General features: G+C 39.2%; 1 protein-coding gene across 3 annotated transcripts in view; it reads left to right on the top strand.

Moving 5' to 3' along the window:
- The window catches only part of LOC133617290 (uncharacterized), a 222,957-nt gene that overhangs the window by 195,677 nt on the left and 12,280 nt on the right, over positions 1–15,000 (top strand). For all 3 annotated transcript variants that reach the window (XM_061977214.2, XM_061977215.2, XM_061977213.2), the window contains exons 11-15: positions 3,955–4,078; positions 4,166–4,256; positions 8,955–9,060; positions 13,621–13,694; positions 14,018–14,116. In XM_061977214.2, the coding sequence (XP_061833198.2) occupies positions 3,955–4,078; positions 4,166–4,256; positions 8,955–9,060; positions 13,621–13,694; positions 14,018–14,116 (494 nt within the window). The remainder of the gene's footprint in view (positions 1–3,954; positions 4,079–4,165; positions 4,257–8,954; positions 9,061–13,620; positions 13,695–14,017; positions 14,117–15,000) is intronic.

Genomic DNA, 15,000 nt, shown 5'->3' with positions numbered 1-15,000 from the left:
AAAAGCTTAAATAACACAGACATGATTAACGAAAACAGGTGCGTGACTCAAAACGTGAAACAGGTGCGTGACGTGACATGTGAAAACTAATGGGTAATCATGCAAACAAGACACGGGAGTGAAAAGCCAGAAACTAAACAAAACATGACTTAAAACAAAACTTGATTACACAGACATGACAGAGCCCCTCCCTTAAGGACAGATACCAGATGTCCAAGAAAAAACTTAACAAAAGTCATGGGAGGGCGGGAGGGGGACATGGCGGTGGGTCGCCAGCCCAAGTGGCCCCGAATCCACCGAGGCAAAGTCAAGTGGCGGCGGCGAGTGGAACGCCGCTGCAGCAGGCGAGGCGGACGCCCAGGGATTGGCCACATTTGTGGCCGACTGGGAGGTGGGCGCACTTGGCGTGGCGGGCGACCAGGTAGCGGCCATATCCGTAGCCGACGAGGAGGCAGGCGCGTCGTCAACTTGGCAGGCGTGGCAGCTCGGCGTGGCAAGTCAGGCGGCGAAGCTCGGCGTGGGTCTTTGTCTTGGTCTTGGTGTGGGTCTTGGCATGGCGGGTCTTGGTCTTGGTGTGGGTCTTGGTCTTGGTGTGGGTCTTGGTCTTGGTCTTGGTGTGGGTCTTGGTCTTGGTCTTGGTCTTGGTGTGGGTCTTGGTCTTGGCATGGCGGGTCTTGGTCTTGGCATGGCGGGTCTTGGTCTTGGTCTTGGTCTTGGCATGGCGGGTCTTGGTCTTGGTCTTGGTCTTGGCATGGCGTGTCTTGGTCTTGGCATGGCGTGTCTTGGTCTTGGTGTGGGTCTTGGTCTTGGTGTGGGTCTTGGTCTTGGCATGGCGGGTCTTGGTCTTGGCATGGCGGGTCTTGGTCTTGGTCTTGGTCTTGGCATGGCGGGTCTTGGTCTTGGTCTTGGTCTTGGCATGGCGTGTCTTGGTCTTGGCATGGCGTGTCTTGGTCTTGGCATGGCGGGTCTTGGTCTTGGCATGGCGGGTCTTGGTCTTGGCATGGCGGGTCTTGGTCTTGGCATGGCGGGTCTTGGTCTTGGTCTTGGACTTGACGTCGAGCTGCGACTGGCGGCACTTGACGTCGAGCTGGTACCGGAGCTTGGCGTGGTGGGTCTTGGCGTAGTGGAGCTGGTGCTAGCCTTGGTGCGGCGACAGGTGCTAGCCTTGGTGTGGCGACAGGTGCTAGCCGTGGAGCTAGCCTTGGAGCAGCTAGCCGTGGAGCTGCGACAGGTGCTAGCCGTGGAGCTAGCCTTGGAGCAGCTACAGGTGCTAGCCTTGGAGCAGCGACAGGTGCTAGCCTTGGAGCAGCGACAGGTGCTAGCCGTGGAGCTAGCCTTGGAGCAGCTAGCCGTGGTTCTAGCCGTGGTGCTGCTACTGGTGCTAGCCTTGGTGCAGGTGGAGGTGGCCTAGCTGGGGGTTGCGGCTTGGCATGGTGGAAGACTGGTGAGGGCGGTCGTGCTGGAGGCTGTGGCTTGACGGGTCGGAAGACCGGTGGTGGCGGCCGTGCTGGAGGCTGTGGCTTGGCATGGTGATGCCGAGCCACCCCACCAACACAGCTCCCGACCCCAGCCCCCCCCTCAAGGGGCGGATACCAGACGCGCTCCCTGCGGTCTGGAACTCTCTCTAGGGATGGGCGGAGGGAGGTCTGGAGGGGGGCTGAAATTTCCCCTTTAAGTTGTCCACAATGTTTTGTTTTTTTATCCCCCACCTGGGGTTGTGTGGGCGGAAAAAAGAAAAAAATCGTGACGGGGGCGGGACTTGAGTCTTGGGGGGCGGGGCATGAGTCTTGGGGGGCGGGGCATGCAATTTGGGACGTGGCTTGGACTGATTAGACCTGATTTCTAAAAACATGTTTTGATAATGATTTATCAAAGTCATGCCATTAGAGTCTTTTGTTGGAGGCGGGTGTTCAAAAGAAAAAGATTTGAAAAAAAAATCCTGGGCTGTGATGTCATCCTGAGGAAGCTGGGCAGACTGTTGCTTGCTTCCGCCCGGAGGGGGCGGGGCTTGTGGGAGCGGCGTGTCCCGCTGGCTCGCGGATGTCCTTCCTGGCGTCCCGAATCCCTCGCCTTTGGCGGCGCTTCCGTGGCTGGGATGACGCGCCAATGTCCCCGGGCCAAACGGAGCTGATCGGCACCAGTTTGCCGGTCGGACCCCACATGAGATCTCTGCGCTCCACGGAGGAGTAGCGCAGCGTTTCCTCCTCCATCGCGCGCAGGACCGCCCATGTTCCCTCGTCAAAATTGTCCAAATGTCTTGCGGGAGAACTTTTTAGCTGACGACATCTGTCAAGACTTGGACTTTGACGTGGTTTGTTCTCCCGTGGTGCAAATGAGCATTTGGACCAGACATGGCGTGAAGGTGAAGACATTATTTATTTTACACTAACAAAAGAACAAAAGGCGCGCTCAAGGCGGGTGTACAACTTGACTAATGAAAACAAAAGACTTGCACGGGGGCAAAAAAACTATGAACAATAAAAAACACTAACTGTGGCAATAATAAATAAACTTACTTGGCATGGACATGAAGTGCGCAGACGTGGACAGAGTGTGACAGGGGGCATAAATGCGAGGATGTCGTCAGGACGAACAACAGAAAATGAAAAGCTTAAATAACACAGACATGATTAACGAAAACAGGTGCGTGACTCAAAACGTGAAACAGGTGCGTGACGTGACATGTGAAAACTAATGGGTAATCATGCAAACAAGACAAGGGAGTGAAAAGCCAGAAACTAAACAAAACATGACTTAAAACAAAACTTGATTACACAGACATGACAGTTTACAATAAATACCACGTACAATAGCGTATTTAGTCGATACTACCAAAGGGAATAAGCGGTAGAAAATGGATGGATGGATACTATGATTACATCGATATTTTTTAACATCACAAAATCTTCTTTCGTTTTTTTTTTAAATGTATAATTATGTTTATAAACTATTTACAAACTAAATATGTCCCTGGACACATGAGGACTTTGAATATGACCAATGTATGATCCTGTAACGACTTGGTATCGGATTGATACCCAAATTCGTGGTATCATCCAAAACTAATGTAAAGTATGAAACAACAGAAGAATAAGTGATTATTACATTTTAACAGAAGTGTAGATAGAACATGTTAAAAGAGAAAGAAAGCAGATATTAACAGTAAATGAACAAGTAGATCAATAATTAATTTTCTACCACTTGTCCTTAATAATGTTGACAAAATAATAGGTAGAGAAATGACACAATATGTTACTGCATAGGTCAGCTGACTAATTAGGAGCCTTTGTTTGTTTACTTACTACTAAAAGACAAGTTGTCTTGTATGTTCACTATTTTATTTAAGGATGAAATTGCAATAAGAAACATGTTAAATGTACCCTGAGAATTTTTTGTTAAAATAAAGCCAATAATGACATTTGGAAATACTTCATACTGATTTTAGGTTGTCCTGAAGAATTTGGAGGTAATCCTCTTTTTTTCATTGTCCCATTTACTCTCTGTAAAGCACCAGTTCCATTGGTGGCAAAACAGGCCCAGAGCATAATACTACCACCACCATGCTTGACGGTAGGCATGGTGTTCCTGGGATTAAAGGCCTCACCTTTTCTCCTCCCAACATATTGCTGGGTATTGTGGCCAAACAGCTCAATTTTTGTTTCATCTGACATCACATGGACAAAGATAAGACCTTCTGGAGGAAAGTGGTCGGATGAAACAAAATCGTGGATGCATTTCTACTCGATCTAATGATTAGATTATCCTTTTACGGCAATAAAAGCCTGCTACTTGACTAGCTGTAATATACGTTTATTAATCTGTCTTGCATCTTTTATCTCGATCCCTCAAATGATGGCTAAGATTGACTGAGCTCATTCGTGCTGGTCTGTTCTATGATAAGATACTGTAAGCCACTTTGTACCAACCACGAACGCATACCTTGTTTCTGTGCAGCGGCATCGTCTCAGTGCTGTGAGCGTTTGCACAAGGAGAAGGAAGAGGTGCGCGTCAATTTGGAGGAGGCCTTGAAGGAGCTCGACGAGCGTCACAAGGAAGAACTGGTGCAACTGGAGGACAGGTGCAGTGCCAGCGTCCACTTCCACCAACAGAGAGCTTAAAACGCAAGAGTTGGTTCTAATTTCTCTCCTGTTTTATTGTGTGTCAGATTGAGGAGTTTTTACCAGACGGAGTGGGACAAGGTCCATAAAACGTACCAGGAGGAGGCTGACAAATATCGCATGTTGATGGAGCAACAGGTTAGAACTCAATCAAGCCAAATTCTCACCTTGGTTTTCATCTCAAAACCATAACTTTTAAACTGCTTATTGACAATGTATGGAAGTAACAATAGCAATGTTCACAATTATTATTATATATTATTATTATTATTTGAATTACAGTTACGTTAAAGCTTCAATGGCCACATGAATGCCAGTTATTGATCTTGAAAATGGGGTTAGGGTTAGAGGGTTAGGGTTAGGAATGGTGAATATGTTCCCCATACTAAAGTGTTACCGACTTACTGGTTGTATAATAAGGCCATGCAGAATAAGGCATTAATAAGTACTTAATAATGACTAATTAAGAGCCAAAATGTTACTTATTTGCATGTTAATAACAACTAATTAATGGTGAATATGTTCCCCATACTAAAGTGTCACCGAAAACTTTAAAATTTTGGCAATATTATAATAATAATCGGAATTTTTACTTTGGCAAAATGATGACAAAAGTCATAATTTTACTCCAAAAATGTCACTACTTTACAAGAACAAAAAAAAAATTGCCAACAAGAATTTTGCCAGCATTATAATAAAAGCAAATCAAAATTATACAAGAAAAACTGAACATTTGTGCAATTTTATGATAAAAGTCGGAATTTTACTCAATAACAGTCGCAATTTTACAAGAAAAGCTTACAATTTTGGCAAAAGTCGTAAAAGTCACAATTTTATAATTTTTTTTTTATAATTTTGGCAATATTATAATAATAATCAGAATTTTTACTTTGGCAAAATGATGACAAAAGTCATAATTTTACTCCAAAAATGTCACTATTTTACAAGAACAACAAAAAAAATTGTCAATATTGTGATGAAAGTCATTTTCTCTAGAATTTTTGCAGCATTATAATAAAAGTCGTAATTTTACTCAACGCAAGTCAAAATTATACAAGAAAAACTGAACATTTGTGCAATTTTATGATAAAAGTCGGAATTTTACTCAATAACAGTCGCAATTTTACAAGAAAAGCTTACAATTTTGGCAAGAGTCGTAAAAGTCACAATTTTATAAAAAAAAACTTTATAATTTTGGCAATATTATAATAATAATCTGAATTTTTACTTTGGCAAAATGATGACAAAAGTCATAATTTTACTCCAAAAATGTCACTATTTTACAAGAACAACAAAAAAAATTGTCAATATTGTGATGAAAGTCATTTTCTCTAGAATTTTTGCAGCATTATAATAAAAGTCGTAATTTTACTCAACGCAAGTCAAAATTATACAAGAAAAACTGAACATTTGTGCAATTTTATGATAAAAGTCGGAATTTTACTCAATAACAGTCGCAATTTTACAAGAAAAGCTTACAATTTTGGCAAGAGTCGTAAAAGTCACAATTTTATAAAAAAAAAACTTTATAATTTTGGCAATATTATAATAATAATCTGAATTTTTACTTTGGCAAAATGATGACAAAAGTCATAATTTTACTCCAAAAATGTCACTATTTTACAAGAACAACAAAAAAAATTTTCAATATTGTGATGAAAGTCATTTTCTCTAAAATTCTTGCAGCATTATAATAAAAGTCGTAATTTTACGCAACGCAAATCAAAATTATACAAGAAAAACTGAACATTTGTGCAATTTTATGATAAAAGTCGAAATTTTACTCAATAACAGTCGCAATTTTACAAGAAAAGCTTACAATTTTGGCAAGAGTCGTAAAAGTCACAATTTTATAAAAAAAAACTTTATAATTTTGGCAATATTATAATAATAATCTGAAATTTTACTTTGGCAAAATGATGACAAAAGTCATAATTTTACTCCAAAAATGTCACTATTTTACAAGAACAACAAAAAAATTGGCAATATTGTGATGAAAGTCAGTTTCACAAGAATTTTGGCAGCATTATAATAAAAGTCTTAATTTTACTCAACGCAAGTCAAAATTATACAAAACAAAACTGAGCATTTGTGCAATATTATGATAAAAGTCGGAATTTTACTCAATAACAGTCGCAATTTTACAAGAAAAGCTTACAATTTTGGCAAGAGTCGTAATTTTACTCAACAAAAGTCACAATTTTATAAAAAAAACTTTATAATTTTGGCAATATTATAATAATAATCTGAATTTTTACTTTGGCAAAATGATGACAAAAGTCATAATTTTATTCCAAATATGTCACTATTATACAAGAACAACAAAAAAAATTGCCAATATTGTGATGAAAGTCAGTTTCTCAAGAATTTTGGCAGCATTATAATAAAAGTCCTAATTTTACTCAACGCAAGTCAAAATTATGCAAGAAAAACTGAACATTTGTGCAATATTATGATAAAAGTCGGAATTTTACTCAATCACAGTCGCCATTTTACAAGAAAAGCTTACAATTTTGGCAAGAGTCGTAACTTTACTCAACAAAAGTCACAATTTTATAAAAAAAACTTTATAATTTTGGCAATATTATAATAATAATCTGAATTTTTACTTTGGCAAAATGATGACAAAAGTCATAATTTTACTCCAAAAATGTCACTATTTTACAAGAACAACAAAAAAAATTGTCAATATTGTGATGAAAGTCATTTTCTCTAGAATTTTTGCAGCATTATAATAAAAGTCGTAATTTTACTCAACGCAAGTCAAAATTATACAAGAAAAACTGAACATTTGTGCAATTTTATGATAAAAGTCGGAATTTCACTCAATAACAGTTGCAATTTTACAAGAAAAGCTTATAATTTTGGAAAGAGTCGTAATTTTACTTAACAAAAGTCACAATTTTATAAGAAAACTTTAGAATTTTGGCAATATTATAATAATAATCTGAATTTTTACTTTGGCAAAATGATGACAAAAGTCATAATTCTACTCCAAAAATGTCACTATTTTACAAGAACAACAAAAAAATTGGCAATGTTATGATGAAAGTCAGAATTTTATATGACAAATGTCACCATTTTGCATTGAAAAGTAATAATCTTACATAAAAAAGTAATAATTTTACGAGAAAATATTGCAGAAACAGAAAGAAAATGAGAACTTTTTCCCAATTTTATAAGAAAAAAGTCAACACATTGTGAGAAAAAGACTGATTTTAGTAAAAACTATTTAAATTTTTTTTTTTTTTTTGTAATTTGTTTTTAATCTTTGTTATTTACAGTATGTCTCTATGTACATATTTATTAATTTAAAAAAAATTAATTTTGGCCAAAGGGAGCGCATTTCAATTTCTTACACACACTTGTTATTACATATGTTGGTCATAGGGGGAGCACTTCAAATTTTTACACACACTTGTTATTTCATATGTTGACAGTCAATTTTTTTTGGGACCACCCTAATTTTGATAGATTTCACCACCAGGGGTGCAAATGAGACATTCTCTATTAGATGCAATGGTTTTCCGTATTGGGACCATGATTTATGTCCTAACTTGTTCACACCTCCTCATGTGGAAGCTACTTTTCCTTGTTGATGTCTCAAGAAGGGTAGAAATACAAGAACACACACACACGCACGCACACACACACACACACACACACAATATTTTATGTTACCTTCTTGAGACCTCTGAAAAATGCCTACCTCTTTAGGACCACCCTTTCTAGATATATAAAGATTTGTATTTACAACATTAATAATATATACATACTATGCAAATATAATAAAGCTTGTTGTGAAAAATGAGTTGGAATTTCACAAGAAAAAGGTTATAGTTTCACAAGAACAACTTAGAATTTTGGCAGCGTTATAATAAAAGTCCTAATTTTACTCAACGCAAGTCAAAATTTTGCAATATTATGATAAAAGTTGGAATTTTACTCAATAACAGTCGCCATTTTACAAGAAAAGCTTACGATTTTGGCAAGAGTCGTAATTTTACTCAACAAAAGTCACAATTTTATAAGAAAACTTTAAAATGTTGGCAATATTAAAATAATAATCGGAATTTTTACTTAGTCATAATTTTACTCCAAAAATGTCACTAATTTACAAGAACAACAAAAAACTGGGCAATATTGTGATGAAAGTCAGAATTTATATGACAAATGTCACCATTTTGCATTAAAAAGTAATAATTTTACATTAAAAAAATTATAATTTTACGAGAAAATATTGCAATATTACAGAAACAAAAAGAATATGAGAACTTGTTCCCAATTTTATAGGAAAAAAGTCGACATTGTGAGAAAAAGACTGCTTTTAGTAAATTATTATTTTTTTGAATTTTTTGTTTGTAATTGGTTTTTAATATTCCTTCTTTACTTCAAGTTATTACAGTATGTCTCTATATACATACATATATATATATATAATAATTATTATTTTTTAATTAATTTTGGCCAAAGGGGGCACATTTCAATTTCTTACACACACTTATTATTACATATGTTGGCCAGAGGGGGAGCACTTACATTTTTTACACACACTTGTTATTTCATATGTTGACAGTCAATTTTTTTTAGGACCACCCTAATTTTTTTGGATTTCACCACCAGGGGTGCAAATCCATTGGATTGAGTTTTTTCTTGCCCTGATGTGAGATCTGAACCGAGGATGTCGTTGTGGCTTGTGCAGCCCTTTGAGACACTTGTGATTTAGGGCTATATAAGTAAACATTGATTGATTGATTGAAATGACACATTCTCTGTTAGATGCAATGGTTTTCCGACTCGAGCTCCACTCACATAAACTTTGTCTCCACCTTATAGGTGGAGGAGCTGAGGACCAGACATGAAGCTGAGAGGAAGAACCAGGAAACAAGTCATAGTCAAACAATAGAGTCCCTCAAACAACAGCATGAGACCTCTGTGCAAGGTGTGTTCTCCCATGTTACAAAAGTGATTCAACACACACACACACACACACACACACACACACACACACACACACACACACACACACACACACACACAACACACACACACACACACATGGCCACCCATCCAAATTATCAGAATCAGGTGTCCGAATCACTTGGCCACAGGTGTATAAAATCCAGCACTTAGACATGGAGACTGTTTCTACCAACATTTGTGAAAGAATGGGCCGCTCTCAGTGATTTCCAGCATGGAACTGTCATAGGATGCCACCTGTGCAACAAATCCTCTTAGGACTAACACTAGACAAAAGTATTGGGACACTTAGGACTAACACTAGGCAAAAGTATTGGGACACTTAGGACTAACACTAGGCAAAAGTATTGGGACACTTAGGACTAACACTAGGCAAAAGCATTGGGACACTTAGGACTAACACTAGGCAAAAGTATTTGGACACTTAGGACTAACACTAGACAAAAGTATTGGGACACTTAGGACTAACACTAGGCAAAAGTATTGGGACACTTAGGACTAACACTAGGCAAAAGTATTGGGACACTTAGGACTAACACTAGGCAAAAGTATTGGGACACTTAGGACTAACACTAGGCAAAAGCATTGGGACACTTAGGACTAACACTAGGCAAAAGTATTTGGACACTTAGGACTAACACTAGACAAAAGTATTGGGACACTTAGGACTAACACTAGGCAAAAGTATTGGGACACTTAGGACTAACACTAGGCAAAAGTATTGGGACACTTAGGACTAACACTAGGCAAAAGCATTGGGACACTTAGGACTAACACTAGGCAAAAGTATTTGGACACTTAGGACTAACACTAGACAAAAGTATTGGGACACTTAGGACTAACACTAGGCAAAAGTATTGGGACACTTAGGACTAACACTAGGCAAAAGTATTGGGACACTTAGGACTAACACTAGGCAAAAGTATTGGGACACTTAGGACTAACACTAGGCAAAAGCATTGGGACACTTAGGACTAACACTAGGCAAAAGTATTTGGACACTTAGGACTAACACTAGACAAAAGTATTGGGACACTTAGGACTAACACTAGGCAAAAGTATTGGGACACTTAGGACTAACACTAGGCAAAAGTATTGGGACACTTAGGACTAACACTAGGCAAAAGCATTGGGACACTTAGGACTAACACTAGGCAAAAGTATTGGGACACTTAGGACTAACACTAGGCAAAAGTATTGGGACACTTAGGACTAACACTAGGCAAAAGTATTTGGACACTTAGGACTAACACTAGACAAAAGTATTGGGACACTTAGGACTAACACTAGGCAAAAGTATTGGGACACTTAGGACTAACACTGGACAAAAGTATCTGGACACTTAGGACTAACACTAGACAAAAGTATTGGGACACTTAGGAGTAACACTAGGCAAAAGTATTGGGACTCTTAGGACTAACACTAGGCAAAAGTATTGGGACACTTAGGACTAACACTAGACAAAAGTATTGGGACACTTAGGACTAACACTGGACAAAAGTATTTGGACACTTAGGACTAACACTAGACAAAAGTATTGGGACACTTAGGACTAACACTAGGCAAAAGTATTGGGACACTTAGGACTAACACTAGGCAAAAGTATTGGGACACTTAGGACTAACACTAGGCAAAAGCATTGGGACACTTAGGACTAACACTAGGCAAAAGTATTTGGACACTTAGGACTAACACTAGACAAAAGTATTGGGACACTTAGGACTAACACTAGGCAAAAGTATTGGGACACTTAGGACTAACACTGGACAAAAGTATCTGGACACTTAGGACTAACACTAGACAAAAGTATTGGTACACTTAGGAGTAACACTAGGCAAAAGTATTGGGACTCTTAGGACTAACACTAGGCAAAAGTATTGGGACACTTAGGACTAACACTAGGCAAAAGTATTGGGACACTTAGGACTAACACTAGGCAAAAGTATTTGGACACTTAGGACTAACACTAGACAAAAGTATTGGGACACTTAGGACTAACACTAGGCAAAAGTATTGGGACACTTAGGACTAACACTAGGCAAAAGTATTGGGACACTTAGGACTAACACTAGGCAAAAGTATTGGGACACTTAGGACTAACACTAGGCAAAAGCATTGGGACACTTAGGACTAACACTAGGCAAAAGTATTTGGACACTTAGGACTAACACTAGACAAAAGTATTGGGACACTTAGGACTAACACTAGGCAAAAGTATTGGGACACTTAGGACTAACACTAGGCAAAAGTATTGGGACACTTAGGACTAACACTAGGCAAAAGCATTGGGACACTTAGGACTAACACTAGGCAAAAGTATTTGGACACTTAGGACTAACACTAGACAAAAGTATTGGGACACTTAGGACTAACACTAGGCAAAAGTATTGGGACACTTAGGACTAACACTAGGCAAAAGTATTGGGACACTTAGGACTAACACTAGGCAAAAGTATTGGGACACTTAGGACTAACACTAGGCAAAAGCATTGGGACACTTAGGACTAACACTAGGCAAAAGTATTTGGACACTTAGGACTAACACTAGACAAAAGTATTGGGACACTTAGGACTAACACTAGGCAAAAGTATTGGGACACTTAGGACTAACACTAGGCAAAAGTATTGGGACACTTAGGACTAACACTAGGCAAAAGCATTGGGACACTTAGGACTAACACTAGGCAAAAGTATTTGGACACTTAGGACTAACACTAGACAAAAGTATTGGGACACTTAGGACTAACACTAGGCAAAAGTATTGGGACACTTAGGACTAACACTGGACAAAAGTATCTGGACACTTAGGACTAACACTAGACAAAAGTATTGGGACACTTAGGACTAACACTAGGCAAAAGTATTGGGACACTTAGGACTAACACTAGGCAAAAGCATTGGGACACTTAGGACTAACACTAGGCAAAAGTATTTGGACACTTAGGACTAACACTAGACAAAAGTATTGGGACACTTAGGACTAACACTAGGCAAAAGTATTGGGACACTTAGGACTAACACTGGACAAAAGTATCTGGACACTTAGGACTAACACTAGACAAAAGTATTGGTACACTTAGGAGTAACACTAGGCAAAAGTATTGGGACTCTTAGGACTAACACTAGGCAAAAGTATTGGGACACTTAGGACTAACACTAGACAAAAGTATTGGGACACTTAGGACTAACACTAGGCAAAAGTATTGGGACACTTAGGACTAACACTAGGCAAAAGTATTGGGACACTTAGGACTAACACTAGGCAAAAGCATTGGGACACTTAGGACTAACACTAGGCAAAAGTATTTGGACACTTAGGACTAACACTAGACAAAAGTATTGGGACACTTAGGACTAACACTAGGCAAAAGTATTGGGACACTTAGGACTAACACTGGACAAAAGTATCTGGACACTTAGGACTAACACTAGACAAAAGTATTGGTACACTTAGGAGTAACACTAGGCAAAAGTATTGGGACTCTTAGGACTAACACTAGGCAAAAGTATTGGGACACTTAGGACTAACACTAGACAAAAGTATTGGGACACTTAGGACTAACACTGGACAAAAGTATTTGGACACTTAGGACTAACACTAGACAAAAGTATTGGTACACTTAGGAGTAACACTAGGCAAAAGTATTGGGACACTTAGGACTAACACTGGACAAAAGTATTTGGACACTTAGGACTAACACTAGACAAAAGTATTGGGACACTTAGGACGAACACTAGGCAAAGGTATTGGGACACTTAGGACTAACACTAGACAAAAGTATTGGGACACTTAGGACGAACACTAGGCAAAAGTATTGGGACACTTAGGACTAACACTAGGCAAAAGTATTTGGACACTTAGGACTAACACTAGACAAAAGTATTGGGACACTTAGGACTAACACTAGACAAAAGTATTGGGACACTTAGGACTAACACTGGACAAAAGTATCTGGACACTTAGGACTAACTAGACAAAAGTATTGGTACACTTAGGGCTAACACTCGGCAAAAGTATTGGGACACTTAGGACTAACACTGGACAAAAGTATTTGGACACTTCGGACTAACACTAGACAAAAGTATTGGGACACTTAGGACTAACAATAGGCAAACGTATTGGGACACTTAGGACTAACAGTAGACAATGACAATGTGAAATGGAATTCATTCATTTTTGTCCTCAAAATTCTACACACAATACCCTATAATGACAATGTGAAATGGAATCAATTCATTTCTGTCCTCTAAATTCTACACACAAGACCTTGTTGAATGGGTAAAGGCGGGAAACACCAGCAAAAGTCGGTCCCGTCCAACGCTGCTTGCAGCTTCAATTTTAATTGGTCTTTATTTGTGTTATTTTTTTATTTTATTTTTACGGTTCGATGATCTTGAGAGCAAAAATAGAGAAATTGGCCTCACTTGTTTTGACACTTTTGGAGGGGACAGTGTCCATTTTGCATGCGATGATATATTCGGTGTATTGGTGTGAATTTGGGTTTTCTGTGCTTTTTTTCAGAGTTCAAAGACATTGAGAAAACCAACCTGGAGAACCTCGAGAAAACACTAAAGGAAACAGAAACTACTCTTTCTGTAAGACCTTTTCACTAATCCATATTTGTGTTCACAACAGTCTTGTTGCCTTTTTGTGATTTCGCCCATTGAAACATGTCTAATACATTTGTAATATAATTTAAAAAAATCTAATTTGTCATAAATGGAACAAATGGAATACATTTATCATCCACAGACTAAATAAACAAAGCAGATGTTTGTAGTCTGTCAGTTAACCGACTTGGTAGTCCTTGGTAGTTTTCTAACTTCATACTTGCTTCTTGCATAGAACAAGTAAAAATATGACTGTCTTTGAGGATGATTTCCGTGTCTTAATGCCAACTTTTTCTGTCTCCGGCCAGGACAAAATATATGTGCTGTCAGCAGAGAAGGAGGCCCTGAATGAGAAGCTGAAAACCGAGGAGGACAGGAGGCGGCGGATACTCACCGACAAGAATCTGGTAATAACTGTTCTAGCTGTAATTAGGGTTGTACGGTATACCGGTATTAGTATGTGTGGAGGTTGCCCTCCTGTGGGTTCTTCTGACCACAAAGATCCTCTGGACTTTTCAGTCTTTCGGCTGCTCTTCCACTTACGGCGTGGTCTCGTGCGCATGTGTGGCTCCTCTAGCTCCAACTCCAACTCCAACCGACTTGTCTCGTCTCGGCTGCTGCTAATGAGCATGGCAGGTGATTGGATGATCAGCCCCAGCTGGGTAATCCAATCACCTGCCAGCTGTGCTTCGAGGCCGGTCCTTCCAGACCACGCCCCCCTCCACAGTATGGTACCGCGATACCATTGAATCGTATTCGGTACTATACCGCCTCTGAAAAGTCGTCGTCACGTCGTGTCATTGCTGGTTTTTACGAGCAGAGGAGCATGTTCGGGAGCGCACAATCACGGAGTACTTACAAACAGACACAGTGTGTAGACAGGAAAGGGAGAACGGACGCATTTTGGCTTAGAAACTAACGATAAAGGTGAAGTAATAACACCGAAACAGGAAGAGGTGCTTTAAGACATGGCTAGCGAGCTAGCGGCTAACGTCCAGCCCGAGTCGGCAGTGTTTTAGCTACTTCTAAATCACTAATCCTCGTCTCCATGGCGACAAATAAAGTACGTTTCTTACAAGTATCATCCCTACACACCGTAGCGTCAAAATGTAAACAAACGCCATTGGTGGATCTACACCTGACATCCACTGTTATGATACCAAGTTCAGGAGAGTATCTAGTCGATACTACTATGATTACGTCGATATTTTTTGGCATCACAACATCTTCTTTTGTTTCTTTTAAATGTATATTATGTTTATAAACTCAGGAAATATGTCCCTGGACACAT

The sequence above is a fragment of the Nerophis lumbriciformis genome, linkage group LG16 (assembly GCF_033978685.3).
Source record: "Nerophis lumbriciformis linkage group LG16, RoL_Nlum_v2.1, whole genome shotgun sequence".
NCBI lineage: Eukaryota > Metazoa > Chordata > Actinopteri > Syngnathiformes > Syngnathidae > Nerophis > Nerophis lumbriciformis.
Note: the sequence above shows the minus strand (reverse complement) of the source record. Positions and strands in the feature narration are given on the sequence as shown.